This window comes from Polyergus mexicanus, unplaced genomic scaffold (assembly GCF_030449975.1).
Source record: "Polyergus mexicanus isolate NDT 795.1 unplaced genomic scaffold, iyPolMexi1.0 SCAF_12, whole genome shotgun sequence".
Lineage (NCBI taxonomy): Eukaryota > Metazoa > Arthropoda > Insecta > Hymenoptera > Formicidae > Polyergus > Polyergus mexicanus.
In genome coordinates this window covers 9,148,110-9,166,918 of record NW_027223332.1, presented here as the reverse complement: position 1 = coordinate 9,166,918, position 18,809 = coordinate 9,148,110, and the positions used below count along the sequence as shown (strand labels likewise).

Below are 18,809 nucleotides of genomic sequence, written 5' to 3'. Positions count from 1 at the left end.
AAATATAACGAGAAATTACGTTGCGTTATAAGTCGAACGTAAAAGGAATAAAATTCTCAAAAACAGTTATCGGCTATCGAGAAAAATGGCGCGATAAACCACGAGTCGGAGACGCGGAGAAATTTCTAATGAAAATACATGGCGAGTAAATTTTTTACTACTTACCGTCCAAATTAAGAAGACTAATCTCATGAAAGTCTGAGGAAACTGGAGTAAACTGATAAATATTCGCTATGGTTACTTAAACTTCCATGTTTCCGGAGTAACAGATTTGCATATCTGTTGAATTTGTATATAGCTCTACTTTTTACGCATGAATATGTATGAAAGTCTCCGGGTTTTATATTTCCTTTTATACATCGAGTGTGTTCTCCAATCTGTTCTATTTCATATATATATATTTTATTGCAAATAACTAAAATTTCCTTAATTTTACCGTTTTTTCTTATTATTCTTTTTTTCTAAGTTTTTTTTATTCTTCTCGTATATTTCTCTTTCCTTTTTTATATTTCAATAGCGAAATGTGATCGTCGCGGGACGTTTGTATTTATGTGTGTGTGTGTTATGTGAGTATAGGTATGTGGGTCATTCTTCATTATATATATATATAATTTGAAAATACTGTAATTAATTGAGAAAGCCTTATCACTGTTTTGTATCGCCGCGCGCGCTGCTCCAACAGAGGATTACTCTTTTGTCTCGGAATGTACGAGCATGTCCCAGGAATGAAACTCGACCTGCCTTAACAAAGATTACGGTGTCGTTTAATCTTACTCGACTTTCCTCCGCTAATTGTCGGGCCCGCCGGAATTTACAGAGCGCCAGCCAATCAAAAGTCCATCAAACCAACTTCCGACCTAATCGCTTACGGAATGAGTTTACTCGTCGAAGAAAGACTCGTCCCGTGTTTCGATCCCCGTCGAATATCGCCCCGAGCCGAGGCAATCGGATACAATCGGGCGATATAGCAGACGAAACGTTGTAATTGTAGGGTGTCGCGAGCGGAAATTTACGACAACCGTGCGAATAAGAATTTCTGTTAAAACCTGTTGCTGCGTTTCAGCCGGCAACGCAATCGCGACTGGCCTATCGTTTGCGACGTAGCTTGAAAATGAATTCAAATAGTTATCCAGCTCGTGCTACCTATCTGATTTAGACGTCTGACTTATATTCCGGAATGCCGAATTCGCGTATATTTAATGTTGCGATGCCTATACCGAAATCTATCACCGCGAAATATGGGAGAGGAAACGAAGATCTCTTGAATTATTTCATACGCATAATTCAAAACTCTTTTATTCAAGTGAATTATGCAAATCGTAAAATTTTAATTAAAAGGGCATCACGTATGAGATTTTGACATTTTAGAGTCAAATGGTTCAGCAATTATTCATATTGCACGCGATGCGGTATTTCGACGAGAAAATAAAACAGTCGGGGACTCGCAGGCGTGGGTGTATACTTATAAAAGTGAGAGCGCGTCGTAAAAACGTTTGATATTGCGATGCTTTTACTTTGGCGAGTCACCATCACGTAACGATACTTCGTTGCGGCGTCGAGGACGTGAGAAACTTCGCGAGTGTTCGTAGGGTGTAAATTGACGCACAGTTATGACTTAACAGCTTTCTCGCGAAACGTTATATCGCAGTAGAGAAAGTGGATAAAACAATTTTTTTTCTTTTTTTTTCTTCTTTTAGCGGATTAAAGTCGGAACGATACTAAAAGATTTTGTCGTTACTGGTTTCACAGCTAACTTCTTTACATCAAGTAATTATATGTATTATACATAAAAGCTGAATAAAGTGAGTATTTGCACACGCGACTTCGTATATTAATATAAACTTTGCCGTAAAAAAAAAAAAAAGAGAAAACGAGAAGAAATTTATATCTGTAAACGTTATCTTAGACAGTGTCAAATTAATTTCTGACGAATCTTACTGAGAGAAACGCTACAATTGATAAGAGAGAAACGCGTACGCGTTTTTTTATCAGATCGCAAGTTTAATGGAAAAAAAGTATCGAGGCGAGCGAATGCTTAGCAAAATGCTGATCTATTGTCTGTAACAGTGATTAATTATTTGCGATTACGCGTAACATTGCGTGGGCGACGCGAGCTTAACGGTAAACCATAACAGTGCAATTTTGCCACACCTACGGCAGGTATACTTGATAATGCGGCAACAGGACGACGCCGTTAACATGACATTAAAATTTATCGCCGGTTAGGTGGAAATCAAGGATATCGTTAGAGGGATTAATGTATTATCGCTGTGACACTCGGCGATTCAAATGCGGCGAAAACCATTAAACGCGCACGAATTATTTCATCTCGCAATAGGCAACGCGAATGCGTGAATGTGTAACTACATAACGACAATATCTGTCACCGCAAATATACGTCGTGTGAATGGATATCGTACGTGCTGGTATAAAGTGCTCCAGGTTTCCTATTCAAATCCTTCTCAAGCAATCTTTAATTTACTAATTTTTTGACCAGTTTGAACATAATTATTCAAGCAGTTTCTAAATGATAGTAGCCATTTAATATTCAAATGTCCTTTTTAAAGTAATAACATTAACGAAAAAGAGATAACTAAATTCATTTAAAAAAAAGTTTAAAAGAGAGCGAGATGCGCATACATTACTAGATTTCAAAGAATTGTTTGACATTTATATCTACACAAAGAATGGCTTTGTAAGATTTATCGATATGGTTCTCATTTCAATTTTATTCGCTGCGTTTTAACGTCAGTCTTTTAAATCCGCGTTTGATCGGTCCACTGTAAATCTGCTTTATGACTTGTAAATCGAGATAGATTCATCAAGACAAAGGCTGACTATATTAAGAACTTGTAAAACGTAGCGATGAATTCTTACCTCTTTTATCATGTTTAAGGAATCGCCTCTCTTATTGTGGCTTTCATCCTGCAGTACATGTACAAAAATATATATATATATATATCTGTCAAGCCGTAGAGGAACGCCAAGACGTAGTCTAATTTTCCATGATAAATGGATCCGGGATTTTTATCAAGCTTTTTCACGTCTTTTAATCGGAGAATCGGCATATAATGAGATCGACGTCGCGTCTTCATTCCGAGATTAAAAAGCTAAAATTACTATGCCGTGCGTTAATATTTCCCGCATATTTCATGAATTTTTTTCTGCTTTCGTTATATTCTCTCGCGACGACAGGAATCGAACATTTTAGCGCGAAAAGAATATTGCCCCGTATCATTTATCTATTTTTTTTATCTCATAAAATATATGTGGAAATTCGTTTAAAGCAAAAATCGCGGACGCGATTGCTTTCTTTTTCGAGAATGTTCCTTGGCAATCGCATATCTCCTACGCAATCTGACGTGAAGTGTGGGCGCGCAACAAGGGGCGCAGTGAACCGAAATTGCTAACTCCCGACGCTGAATATCGAATAAATGCAGGAAGAAAAATGTCGGATGTTACCGCGGTATGGGGTATGATGGAAAAAGCAGAATAGAAAAGAAGATAATTATCGTGGTTCTCCCGAGAGGGTCACTTTCAGTATTCTCTCTCTCTCTCTCTTCCTTTTTTCCCGACCGAGTCGTTTTCGCGACGGCATTTATCAAGATAAACTTTGATGCCGACCTATTGACAGTTGATTTACCGACTTCGAAATTGGATCTCGAAATGGACTCGAATCGGTCCACTTCGACATCACGATAGAGAACATATGATAGGAGTAACGCAGTTTGAATGAATTTAAACGATTGGCAGAAGATATGAGCTACGATTAAAGTATCTATTTTATCAAAATATAATATTGCCTGTTCTAATGTATTATGTAGGCATTTCGCTTCAAGAATTATCCGTTTAATTTTCTAATCTTGGCCTGACTGTAGAGACGAAAAAATGTAATTTTTACACGCGTCCTATCGTTATAAATATTATTCGTGTTATTAATATATTAGTATATAAAATGATTATTGATCGCACGTAATAGAAAGAATTAAAATCTAACAGCGTTAAACATTCAGTGTGGTTAACTATATATTTTTAAGACTGAATTTTTTTGAGCAGCTGACAAATATCGTGCTATTATTTCGTGTATCGTATGGAATAAAAATAATCCTGTACACGATAAATGTTAATGTCGATTGTGTAACGTAAATTAATTCCGCGCTCTTCCTCAGTTACAACGAGACAAACTAGCTGCTTCCAGTCGGTCGTTTGCAGCGAAACGGTTGATCTAAAATGCGGGCGCAACGAGAAGCACGATGTAACGATGACGTTTCTCCTCGCGCTGAAACGTGAATGTCGCGACAACGTTTCTCGACTCTGTATATTTTAGCGCTGGTACACCGTGCCAACACACGAGCGATATGTTCGTGCGTGATGATGTTACATGGCTGCTGCCTCCTTCCCTTCTTCTCCTGTTCGCTTCCCTCATCGAGCTTTCGTTGGCCCTTTGTATGTTCGCACGTAAAAGCGATTGATATCATCGCTGATCTCGTTCCCGGTGAATTGAGGATGCACACATGCAATTATTTGGACACTGTCATCCTGTCCCAACTACGTTATTCCCCGTCGATAAAAATCCCGATTTTTGTAATACCTTGAGACTTGCCAAAGTGTGCTTTGTCGAGAGCACGAGAAGTGCTGTCTCGTCATTCTCGCGTAGCTATTTATCCGCAAATTGTATGAGCAATATAGCTCATAGATATTGTATTCCAGAATTATTGCCACTTGTCATTTTTCACAACTACATATATGTATTAAACAATATATCAGAATAATTGATGAATCTGTTACATTATTGACAAAAACAGATAAGCCACGTGAGATTTATCTCTAGTTGACTTTAAGCAGGCTTATTTACAAAGATATATAATTTAATGTTAGAATAACAAATTGTAAGATGGATATGCGTCAGTGATATATTAATTTTGTTAAACAAACGATTTTCACTTCTTCAAAGATTTGATAGAAAAAGAAAATAATATTTTTCTCGAAAATAATAGTTAAGATATAGTTGGATAATAATATATAAGTATCCTCCTGAGATGATTGAAATTGATTCTCGACGAATAATTTGACTGAAGTTTATAATTCTTGAGATGAAATATTAAATGACTTGAAATTCAGAATTAAATTAAACTAATAGACGGTTAAATTAATAAACCGATATAGGAATCTTATTTAAAGCGAGGATTATGTTAAAAGACATCTACTCTAGTATGGTCGACATGTTCAGTTGTCATGTGGACTTGGAGCGTCGGCTAATATTACCACGATCTACATAATGCTCTGATATGAATTTGCACGAATAAAGTGCATTATATCATTAAGCTATCCTGGAAACCGCAGCTGCGTATCGGCTATCTATCAATGAATTATTCAACGAACTGAAAGAGTTGGTCTGGTAAGTAATAAATTTTATAAGAGTCCTACTTTATGACATTATGTTTTCTTGCAAAATTGTGAACACACTGTAGGTGCACGGTTTTAAAATTATAGTGTAAGTGCACTTATATTTCAGTTATTTTTTTTTTTAAATATAAGAAATGTTTATTCATGATCATTATCAGGATAATGAGAAACGGCTATATCGTATAGTCATTAAATACATAAAATATGTCGTCATAATAGATACGAGATCGCCATCGCTGTTTTAAAATTCCATTTAGCTTAGAAAATTTCAAAACTTTTGTTAAGTATCTTAAAGGCACTTTATGCGGGAAATAATGACTCCATTTTAACTGATGAGATGAGAATGAAAATATTTTATTTTAAACTAAGCTTCATCAACAATATCGTTTGGAATATCATATTATTTTCTACTAAACAATAAATATCTTGTGTATGGCCGCATTCGAAGATGATTAAGATTTCGGCTAGAATTAATATATCTCGATGATTTATTTCGTGTCCAAAGATATATCTACGTACTTTTAAATTAAGAAAGTCGGGATTCAATACAAGAGTTTCGCGCTAATGAATTAACAACGAAGGATTCTTTACGGGCTCCTTCTCTTCTTTGGCACGATATTATTAAGAAGAATCTACAGCTGTCCGTGACTTTTTATTGCAGCTGGTACAACAATTTCAACGAAAAGGACAACGTAGTAAAAAAGATACAGTCGAAATATACGAATAAAAGAAAGAGGAAGAAAGAAGTAGTCGAAGAAAGATGAAAGATTCGTCAAGATGGAAGTAAGAGGCGAAAGAGAGAGGTTTCTCCTTAACGATCAGACATCGATTCCTTCAAGACAATAAAATGGCTATAAACTCAGAAGATCGATATCGCGTCATATACGAACGAGATAAGAATTACAGCGACGACGAGACATTGCGCTTTCCGGATGAAATCCCAAATTAATTACGGCCAGAATGTGTACCGACCTTTTTTCAGGAACCATGAACGAACTTGTGAAAAGCTCGCGATGAAAAAGTCCAGCCGGATTATCTCGCAACCGCGCAAACATTGAAGGCAAACAGAGTAAATAATTAATCACCATGCGATAACCGTGTAAGAGATAAGTTACTCGCAGGCCTTGATGTATCAGCACAAACAAATGCTGCGATAGAAAACGACACGATAGTTAAAAAGCTATTACGCATATTTTACATTCAGAACGGATTCATTCAACTTTTAAAAAATTATAAATAATGATACACCAAATTATATTCTTCTCTTACCCCGGTTGATGATGTCAAGATAAAGAGCAGCGTTCAACATTCTTTCCGATTCATTGCGGAGAAAAATGAGAATATGCAAAAAGGAAAAACGAGGAATGAGAGAGAGGGGGGGGGAAGGAAGATAGTGACAAAAGGAGATCGCGGATTCCGCATCGTTCTGCTTTTTCGATTTTCTCGAACTCACCTCTATCGTATCCTACTTACAGTCTCTTCCCTTTACCCGACTATTCTCGTGTTCTTACTCCCGTGCGGTGCTTTTACCTTTTTTTTTTTTTTCGCACCCGAGGGAAACACGGAGCATATTCTTAGGAAGGTTGAAGAGAGGAAGTGATTGGCGCGGATGTTCGTCTACGATGCAATCGATGCACAGTGAGACGAAACGACAATAGCAGCCGCCGCATTTCAAACAGCTCTCGCGTTTCTGATCTACTGATTGCTCGCTCATGCGATACGATCGGTAATATAGCGGGAGAATCCGTAAATAGATTTATTGTAAATGAGTTGTTTGTAAGTAAAGTGACGTAAGTCAAATTTTCAACTTTTATGAATTTAATCCTATAACGTTAAAAATTTTTTTCTCATTTGCATATTATTGTTATATTTATTGTTATAAACGAAAATTAAATTAACTATTACAATGTATTTTTTATATATGTACATTTTTTTGTTTCTTATATTATTGTATAAATAAAACCATATTAATGCACTCTCTTTTTCTCTCTCTCTCTCTCTCTCTCTCTCTCTCTCTCTCTCTCTCTCTCTCTTTCCCTCTTTAGTTTTTTGTTTAATATTAATATTTTAGAATTAAAACTGCGAGAGAAAGAGAGAGAGAGAGAGGGGGGGGGGGGAGGCTGAGAAATTCGCAAGATTAAAAAATTGAACAAAATATTTCCGAAATTTGGCTTACGTTACAATTAGTACAAACGGCACAAAATAAAACATTTTACACAAATACGTAATAGAATTGCTTAATTTAATCTGTGAAGTCTCTGGAAAATTTTTGTGAAAATCGGAAAAGATAAAAGTTTTCCTAATTTTTCATATTCCATGCAAATTACACATTTGAAATGTAATTATTGGCCGTAACCATATATATTCGCCCAAATTTTCGCTCTCATTTTTTCCTTTAACGCAGCTTTCACTTCATCATGTCGCGCCACACGACGGCAGATGTATTTTTTATCAGCGATATTACAACGCATCCTCGTAAATGGAAAGACCGCAGGCGATGAAAAAGTAACCGGTACAGTTATTGATTTTCTGTTAACTAGCTATTTTGCCGAGAGAATTACCGCAAACGCATTTTGAACGTGTCGTTTATTCCAACGCGGTATGGCTATGAAACTGAATAGAGGAATCTATGCGCATAAGTATATATGTATATACCGTTTACCGTATATATGTTATTATATAGTGTTTAAAATTGAGAAAATATATGATCATTAAGATCTTAAAATTTTTATCTCGAAAAACTAAGTTTATTTTTTATAAGTTATTTTTCTCTTTTAATAACCATTATATAAAAGAGTAGAAGCACCTACGTACAGATCGAAAATTTTAATAATGAATATTGTTCATTATCGCATATTTCGCTTCTGGCGAATGTATAAATTTTTGTTTAGAAGTAATGAGAATCTTAGTAAGAATTCGAAATCAAAATTACGCAAGAGCAATTTCGTGTCTTATACAAATGATTAAAATTTCTCTATATATTCTCTTTCTCTCTCTCTCTCTCTCTCTCTCTCTGTTTGATATCTAATATATATAATTATCATTATAATTTATAAAAAATTTTGAAACCTTAGAAATTTTATAAGATGAAAAACCTTTTTCTCGCAAGTTTTCGTTATATTAGAGTTTCCCTATTAGAGAATGATAAAACATTTCTTCTTATAAAAATCGATTAGAATAAAGCGATTGCAAAGAGAGAAAGAGAGAGAAGAAGATAAAAAGATTTTATTTCACTCACCAATTTCAACCACGCGTTGGTCGTAAGTATTTGGTTCTTTTCATCCTGCAAAGAACAAAACAGTATTATTTCATATAGACATGATAAAAATAACGATACATGTCGTAATATATATACGATATGTCGTAATTATAAGATATACGTTACATAATTGCTAAAATATATCAGAATTTTTCATTGCTTTACATTGTATTAAAAGTTCAGTCACTTTTATTTTAGTTGTAGCATAAGAATAATGAAAGATGCATAATTACATTGCTTTAAATTAACATGATTATTTATATCAAACTTCATATCATTTATTTAATGATTTTTGTTAGAGAAACACATATAATTATATGTGTAACATTACTTTTAAATAATTTCACTTAAAACAGATATCAATAAATTTATCTATAAATTATACCTTTTTATCATATTGCTTAAATTCTTCATTTATTTACGGAATGTTATCATTTTCTAATACAAGCTATTTGTTTGAAAATAATTGAAATAATTTGATATAAGCATTTGAGAGCATAGCTGCACATATCTCATTCAACGTTGACGCATAAACTCACTCATACGTTTCGCTCGATGCGAGTAAACAGCATACACATGCAGTAAATATTTATTCATAGAATCAGTTGAAAGTGCGATTAACTTCACCAGCATACTCGATAACGCATTGCGCCATCCCGTACATAATTTTAAAATATGTTAAGAAAGCTCGATCGCACGATATCCATAATGATTGCGTTTACGCAACGCATAATTTTAAAATGGAATAAAACACATTAAAATGATTATTATATATGTAATGTAAATATCTAACATAACTAAAAATAACGCAATCGAGTGTCGACAATTATTAATTATTAAAAAAGAAAGAATTAAATTTAAAATCGGTTTTGTGTCACTTCATTTATCGAGTGTGCGTTAAAGATTTCTTTATGTTGCGAGAAAGTTACTAACTGCTTTTTGCTAGGCCGGCGACTGTGTATGCGTACAAAATTTGCATTCGCGGTACAAATAAAAAAAATTTGAAGAATCATAACAAAAGTGAAAGCAAAGATAAGAAAAGCGAGTAGTTCAATCGTAAGAATACCCGTCAAAGAGATAGCCAATAACCGCAAATTGCCGGCTGAAAATATGGCTTCGATCGAGTCGGCCAAAAAGAATCGTCCTCTCTCATGCGGTGTTATCGAGAGCTTCGAAATGATTTATAAAACGAATGTATTTTTTTTCTTTGTATTGTTAAATCCCGAGATAAATCCCATGGACAGTCTTATTAATTGAATTTGTTACTCGACGGACGCATTTCACGTTGTAAAACGAAAATAAATTGGCAGATAATTTTCAAAAAAATAAAAAAAATATGAATAAGCAAATAAAAGTAACGTTGATTTAATAATATGTACTCGCAAAAATGTTAAATAAAAATATTAAACAAAATATGAAATGCGACTACATGTAGACGAAATTTTTCGCATTGTCTATTAAAATTTGTCGATTAAAATTTGTTATAACGCATTCGATCATTGTCATATTGCGTATGAACGTTTATACCACAACATAATCTGAAATTCATGAACGATCGCGCGTGCATCGCACAACATCAAATAAAAAAATCAATTTTAACAATTGCCAACCAAGAGTTGCATGAGAAAGCGCAATTCTAAATCGTAATCTCTCCATCAGACTAATATTGTTCCAATCTTCAAGGTACATTATAAGAGCGTTCTTAAAAAAATGCATGTCTGTAGTAGCAAAAAGAAAATCTTTGAACCTTTGCAAACAAGATTATATTCCGCGTGAAATAAAAAAAATTAATTCAAATGCGATATGATTATTTTTATGAATAACTTATTTACACAGAGAGTTTATAAAAGAATCTGAAAAGGATCTGAAAGATCTTTGTAAAAGAAACACTAGAATATATATATATCTGCAAGATAATTCCATAAAATTTTAACAAAATTTTAGTATGTAAAATAAACGGAAAATAATTCCATTAATATTTTTGTCGCACAAATCTCTTTTTGCTTTTTAAAATCTAACGACGAAGTGGTTTTGGCGTGATAAAGGTTGTGCACCGGTTGCGCACAGCCCACGCATTTCTCTCACATCTTCTCTCAGCGCACTTCCGCTTCCGCTATGTCGGCGCTCTTTATGTATGAGTCACACGGATGCGTTTTGTCATGACTGACTCATTGGCGCAACGTAATTGTACCTTGCGACAAAGACTAAAAACTTACGGTGTATAGTGCAACCACTCTCTGCGCTCATCACTCTCGGGCAATGTTGTCAGCCTGAGTAAAGGTGAACAAAATTACAAGTGATGCTACGAATTAATTTTTGTTGCATCAAGAATCGTGAGATATATCGCAGCTGATATTACAAAATCATTATGAATTTTTCGCAGACACCGATCAGATGCTGTAATAAATAAATAAGCAATAGAGGAAAACTAAATTTTCAATCTTTTCTTGATATAGAAGAATTTTTCTCGAATTCTTGCAAATTCTTTATTTCGCTTCTATTAATAGATAGTATGATGATATTATATTAAATTGAATATACTTTACATATTTTGTGTTATACATTCTGTCGACGAAATACAATATAATAATCGATCAGATATGTTGAGCTCGGCTCAATGTGAAACCCTGGATGAATAAAAAAAGTGCAAATTTCACGGTTCGCTTTCCCGTCTGAAATGACGCGAAATTGGCATACGGATTCCCCATGACGTCGACATTATTCGACGGACTTTGCGGAGATACATAAAATACGCGATTTCCGAACGATGAAAGGCAAAGGTTTCATTTCGTAGCCGACAATGGCGGTAACAATGAATACTGCATTTCTTTCGTTCCGCGATGAATGAAATATATCAGATTGAATTTTTATGAATTTCACATTTCGGATCGAATCTACGAGGAAAGCTGTTCGAGTTATGCGAATATCCGTGTATCGTTGCACAATTTATACATAGAGAGCTGAGAAGTCTTAATTAAGGATGGGCAATTAATCAAAATAATTAACGTCATCAGATGCCGACAAAGTGTATAAACATTCGTCAAGTGGAAAAGCACGGCCGTTTTGAAACAAGAGTTTCTGCAATATACGCTATGATTAATCGATGCAACGTGAAAAGTTCACGACGCGTATATTGTCCGCGTAATGCACAAGTTGCATATGTGCAGTACATGAACAAAATCTTATATCTTATCGCCGATATCATCCGCTTTTGCTATAATAATAATGCTTGCAATTTTTGCGATTCTCCCACGTTTCTCAAAAAAGAAAGTGTAAAAATATTATTTAAAAAGTTTAGAATATAATTTTATTTCCTTCTTCGTTATTTTAACTTGCAAAACATATAGTTCACGTACTTTTTTGAAAAATAATATATCGTATATTTCTCGATATAGTAAGCAAGAAAACAATGAAAAAATACTTTCCTTTGTAAGACATTGATGTCTTGTTCGATACCAGCAGCGTGCTGATGCAGACAGTAGCGTGAGTCGACGTTTCATCGACCGTAGAAAAGAGAAAAAGCCGCGACTGAGCAGCCATATATTTACGACCGTAAAGTGTAAAAAGTTTATAGTGTGCTAAAAAACTTAGAAATGAAATTAAGGGGAAGAAAGCGTGTATCGCGTCGCTTTCGATATTATCTCCCACTGTTTTGTCAAAGAGATAATAAAAATCGCGTGCGGGATGTATGATATATAATGTAGAAAGTATTATAAACATCACGTATGTAGAGAAGTGTTCGGGTTTTTTTTTTTTTTTTTATATATATGAGACAAAATTTCGAAAGTTAAATACTTCCTACATAAAAAAATCAATGCTGTTTTGCAATGACTTTTCGACTACATAAAAATGTGATTAGTTTCGGTTTACTACAGAATGCAAAAGGTTTTGTTGATCTTGTTTCGCGTTCCACGCTAACATCGGAGTCGAGTTCCTGCCATTATGAACTTTTTCACCTTTTCATTTCGTCACCAATTAAAGGAACTTTGCTTTTACGAAAGATCTCAATTCCGAGATTAAATAAAAGTTTGAATTTAAAGCTAAATGTATCAACGAAAAACTTTTTTTGGCTAATACTCTCGTATTAACTGTGTTGAAATTAATTTTAAATGGAAACTGAAAGAGGGACTGTCCACTATATTGTATTTGTTTTTACTTATCATTATTACAGCATATTACTTTAATTAAATGTTAATACTGTACAATTTTGAATACAATTTACCAATAAGATTATACATTCGTGCGATCTTATTTACAAGTTAAGTATGTTTCTTATGAGAAATAATTTGAGAAATAATGTTATAAAATACAATCATAATTTGTTTAAATATTAAAAAGTTTCTCTTATCTTTATACAGTTTTTAAACGGTCGTAGTTTCATCTGTTTACGTTGGATTTACCTATAGTTTAACTGATCTGCAATATAATAGTAATATAGAAAAAAACTTTTATGATATTAGGAAATTTTTTTTTATATTGAAATTAAAAACCAAAATTTAAATAACTTGGATTTAGAGGAATATTCACTAATTAAGAATATTCACGATAACAAAATATCAAATAATGTATATCGTGTCAACTATACAGAAGAGAAATAGTTTAAGGATCTTATTCAACATGAAAAGATATTTGAGATTCAGTGAATATTTCGGTATTGTGTGTGTGTGTGTGTGTGTGTGTGTGTGTATGAGATTTATGAATTAATTCATTAAGAGATCACCGAGTTTTTTGTAGCAACTTGCGCCGAATAAGAAAGAGATGCTTGTCGTTTCCAGAGACAATAATACTTTGAAAAGGGCAACGGCAAAAACTTGAGTCAATTTGAGCTATGTGATTTAGCAAAACGACGATAGATACAAGGGTAGCAAGCGGCAGATGTAATGGAATATGTTTTGCTAGAAAGAGATAAAGAGAGTCTGTCTCGAAAACATCCGCGCTCTTAACGTCCAGAACGCAGCCTTTTGTTTTTACACACATCCACTCTCCCCCCCCCCCCACAGACACACACACACTGGAAATATATATCAGATTATATGAACTTTTAAAAGGAAAACTATGGCGTATAATAATGACAGTTATAACAATAGAAAAACAATACATGAGACTGAATAAAAAAGGATAAACTTGTATTATCCAGATAATCACATTCTTTGCAAGTAAATGAAAAAAGTGCCAGCACGGAATTGCTATAGACACAGCATGTATTTTCTGTAATCAAGTTGTGTGTACTAAAGTTACATTTATTATATCGTAGCTAGAGGGAATCCGAGAGGTAAGCGAAATAAAACTGATAAACTTTAAGTGCATATTCATTTTGAGGAATACGCGAAATAGAATCTTACAATCTTCGCGTTGTAAGTAAAACATCAAAAGCTTATAGCGGAAGAGAGAAGTGACAGATATATTCTCTCAGCAGTTAACGCCGATCATAGAAATGTTTTGACAGGAAATACATGTGATAGATTTCTTTAATCCGGGTTATATATTATTTCTAGCCTCTTCCCCAAGCTAACAAGATTGAAGTGGATTGCGAGTACTTCGGTGTACCTCCTTCGGCCAATTTATAATTGTGATCGGGGTGCGGAAAAGCTTTCGCGTCATAAATCCTTAACGCGAACGCTTGAATACCGTTCATTCGTTACGTCCATCAAATATTGATCAATCGGGATTTTATACGGGTCACGATAACGCTCACGACTAGAATACTACCGATGATTTTCTAACTAAGGATCATTCGATGTGTCTATAATTTCACATAAACTAACTCGCTATAATATGCATGCATTAAAAATTGAATACAAAAAATATCAACAATATCAATAAAAAATTAATTAAAAAATTAATTTACATACGATTATTATAGAAAAACAAAAAAACTGCAAAGAGAGAATTTAATGATATTCGGCATAAAAAAATATTATTTAATTTTTCCTGCCAAAAAGTGTGATATTCGCTTCTCACGAAGCATCGAGGTCAAGTATCGAATTAAATTGCAATTCATTTTTCGTTTATACAAAAAATTTGTTTGCATAATAATTTTTATTTTTCAAGACAGATTGGACTGCACACAATTTCGTTTCTTTTTTGGGAATTTAAAAATAATTCGCGATAAAATTTAACGTGGATTTTTTCTCGAAACATCTTGCGGACTAAGAATTTCCTTAAATTTAAAATTAACGATCAATGTTGGATTTTTTTTCCGTTTCGCGAACGCGTTTTACTACGGATGCGTTTTTACATTTTTCCTTCGGTTTAATGTCTGCGCTATGTATTGCGTATATACAGAATACGCTGTACATAATGGACAGTGGAAGTAAATAGTCAAAGATGGAGAACATAATGCAATCTTGCCTCATTCGTCCCCTGTTAACCGCGCATTCATTTAGATAAGCCCGATATTTTGGCGTGCAAAAACTTGTACGGCTAATCTTGGTGCTTCTTATCTCAAGGGTTCACGCAGGGCTACAGAATAGCCATCTTATAATGAATATTCATCTTTAAGATTTGAAACATATCCGCAATCGTGCTAATCTTAACTATGCTTCAGATAATCGACTTTGTTAGTGGTCGCTAACGCGCTGTTGCGTATGTAATTAATTATTTCATAGTATGTAATTTATTATCTTTATGTCCTGACTATAATTATTCCACATTCAAGTTACTAAAAGAATAATCAAATTAAAGAAACGCTTAGAAGTCATATACTAAACTGTACGTTTTTTATGTGAGTATGATATCTAAAAAAATTGTTTTCAATGATATCTCTCGTTAGGTATAATTATAATTCCTATATTCCTATTATTCTAGTAAAACTATTGAGCTAATCAATTACACGTAATCAGATACAATATTTCTCCCATAAATTTATTATATTATAAATAAATATATATTTTTTGTGATACGCATAAAGTATAATGAGTTTGAAATATGTGATATAAAAGAAGATTCAATGACTCACCACGTCGATGATTTGCTGCAAAGTGATGCCAAACTTCACCTCCAGCGGTTCGCTCTCATTCGCGACCGGCCGCTCTAAGGTGTTGTAATTTGCCAGTACGTTATTCAATAAGCGTTTCTCGTGTAACCCGCAAAGGCTCTCTGCGACAAAGAATGAAAAAAATCGAATGTCAGTCAGAGCTCTCTCTGCGTTATTCCGGAGGGTGTGAGCTACAAATAATAGCGACCCTTGTCAAAGCATATTTACGAAGAGATACGAGGGGAAAGATTCTCGCTGCGCGTCGGACAACAGGTTTTTTTTCTCGGAAAAAAAACATAACAGGAGGCGATTTAATTATTTCTAATACAACAGACAGGATAAACAATGCCCGAAACATTTTTTTGCTCTTTGTGTCCAATCTTAAGTTGTCGGCAGTTTGCGTCAAAAAGCAATTATTCATGGAACTCTTGATGCTGACAGAAACTATATGCGCACTTTTCTTATTCGTTTTAATAAATTGTCTTGTTCATAAATCGGATTAAAATTAATTTATTACAATGATAGGTTTATCGCGACATATATATTTCATAATACTATTATAATTAATCAACCCTCCTTCCCACCAGCTTACATCGATTTACATGAAATTACTATCGCGATGTTTCGTGACAAAAAAGATTCCATACATTTTCTAGCCAATAAATATATTAGATATATTTCGAATAATAATAATCGCTAAAAATACGTAATTATTCATTTGTATTTAAAATATTTATGTATTGTATAATATGTTACATTATTATGTACGCATGTAATTATATATGGAATATGAAATATTGTACAATAAGCTGTTGTCAAATACTGCGCGGCATAAACACGAGATAACCGCGCATATAAAGATACGTACAATATTCCACACATCTATATTGCTTTAATCTCTTATTCCGTCTTTCACCAAAAAGCGTGGTAATTTACTTACGATCTTGTCTTCGCACTTGTTCATCGACACGACTGATACCTGTATTGATATTTGAGAACCTTATATACCCGTGCGTATTTTACTTTTTGCTGTATGAATACGTAAACAAATAAAGAAGATGTTTATATTGTCGTGTATGAATGTGTACTTTATTTTGAACAAAAATATTTCGATTGTGTTTCACGTTAAAATAAAATATAATATATATATATATATGTGTGTGTAAAGGAAAATATATAAAAAGGAAATATTTTCGTTATTTTACGTACATTCAGATATCTTTTGTTTCTTAAGAGAAAAGTGTATCCAGAGTATTTAATTTTTAATTTTAACTTAATTTTTTTCGTTCACAATTACCTTTCAAAATTATGTTCTCTATAACTACTTGCAATCGATCATTTATTGGTAACCGTAATGCATTGGGCGGGCGGATTAATGCATTCTGGCGATTACAAAGTTGGCGAGCTCACAACTTGCATAAACGTCGGTGGAGAGTTCGGCGTATACGAACTCGGAAGCCGTCCGGAGTCGCGCTTGGTCCACTTCAGTTCCGATCTATCGCAACTGAACGACAACCGAGTAAACTACTTTAATCCTTCGACAAATCCCGACGTGAGAGCGCATTCTCTACCCGACTCAGATCAAATTGTATTCCAGCACGTGTTGCTGCGGGATCAAGTTTGGATTTCGGGACGATGTACGTCGCCGCCGCTGCTGCCGAATACGAAATGCAACAGGATTGTGTCCGCATAGGGAGAATAATGGCCGTCGGCCGAATTCGGTGCACGTGCGTCTATTGAGAACAAGCCGAGGTATCGTGGAGTCGCGACAAATATACCGCACGCCGTGAAATATCTATCATCGGACACACGACGGTCTTTCCGATCCGAATATTTCGCGATCGTCCCGCGATTCCCTCTTCGTCTTCTCTCCCACGGGGACATTAATATTCCACGTACGAGCGATGCTGAGATATGAGGGTCGAAGCTTCCTTGCAAAATTCATCGCTTTATGGTATCAATCATATTGCGAATTCTGTCAACCGATAATCACGTATTTTGATTTGTCTGAAACTCCAGATCGTTTAAGCTGACAAGATAATATTATGCGTCCAAATAATATTAATGCGATTCTGTTTACGTAGAGTCCAAATTTTGTGACATACATAATATATTTTTCTACCGATCAAGTTACCGTTAGGCATTTAACGATTGTATATTCGAAATAAAACAATTTTTCCATCTCATATTTTTTCTAAAATGGATAATAATTAGAAAAAAGACACAAAAGATCAAATTTTATTACAAATCAGAAAAATCGTATATATTTTAACATAGAAATTTAAGTCACTGATATGTATACTTTGATTAGAGCATGGTAGCGACTGTGCGATCACTATGTAATTATTTACGCCCACATTTACACCTACGGGTTAATAATTTTCAAGCGGGCGTTATATGTATACGTGGAGTATTCCCGGATCACAAAAATGAAATTAATATTATCAGATTAGTCAAACGTATAACGCATATATCAATCCGACGTTTCTAATTTATACACTACGGACATATCGCGCGGGCGTTGATTAATCAGAAATTTTGCGATGTAGGACGCATGACGCACATTTGATTACAACGTGCATCGTGTAAACAAGCTGAATTATTAGGACTGCAATTAATTATGCGGCTTAAAAAATAATTTACGGTCACATTCCCCAATAGTACAGTCTGATGAACGATTTATCGGATGCCCACTAGGAGAACAGAGAAATAAATCAAAATCCCGTTTAATTAACCACTTTGACAGTAACGAGCGCAAATTTGTGATTACAAAATGCCATCGCGTAAAATATAATAAAATACTCGGCAATGCGTTATCGGTCAATTTTCGCTTCGAAAGGCAGCGCCCGTCGCGCGCTCAGGGATATTAATGAATTGAAAAAATCGATAGCATCGCCAAAGGACGGATAAGCGTGAATCCCTTTTAGCGATCCCTCGCACGGAAATAATACGCTTCGAGACTTGAATTTCTTGAATGAGCGACGGCGGAACGTAGCAGCAATAAGCGACTCCGTCGAATCGTGCAGCGGCCATTTAGCCGAGTGCTGGAAGACGATGGCAGTAATTAATGAGGCATACGTAACACTGGAATGGAACTTGGGGAAAACTAACAAGCGGGGCACGTGCGTCGCAATTCTCGTGTGCACCGCAACTTGTATTAATGGATTT

General features: G+C 34.5%; 1 protein-coding gene across 10 annotated transcripts in view; it reads right to left on the bottom strand.

Moving 5' to 3' along the window:
• Window positions 1-18,809, bottom strand: part of Nachralpha6 (nicotinic acetylcholine receptor alpha6) — a 223,693-nt gene that overhangs the window by 133,627 nt on the left and 71,257 nt on the right. For all 10 annotated transcript variants that reach the window (XM_070305201.1, XM_070305202.1, XM_070305205.1 and 7 more), the window contains 2 exons: window positions 15,624-15,763; window positions 8,645-8,689 (listed from right to left, as the gene is read on the bottom strand). In XM_070305201.1, coding sequence (XP_070161302.1) covers window positions 8,645-8,689; window positions 15,624-15,763 — 185 coding nt within the window. The remainder of the gene's footprint in view (window positions 1-8,644; window positions 8,690-15,623; window positions 15,764-18,809) is intronic.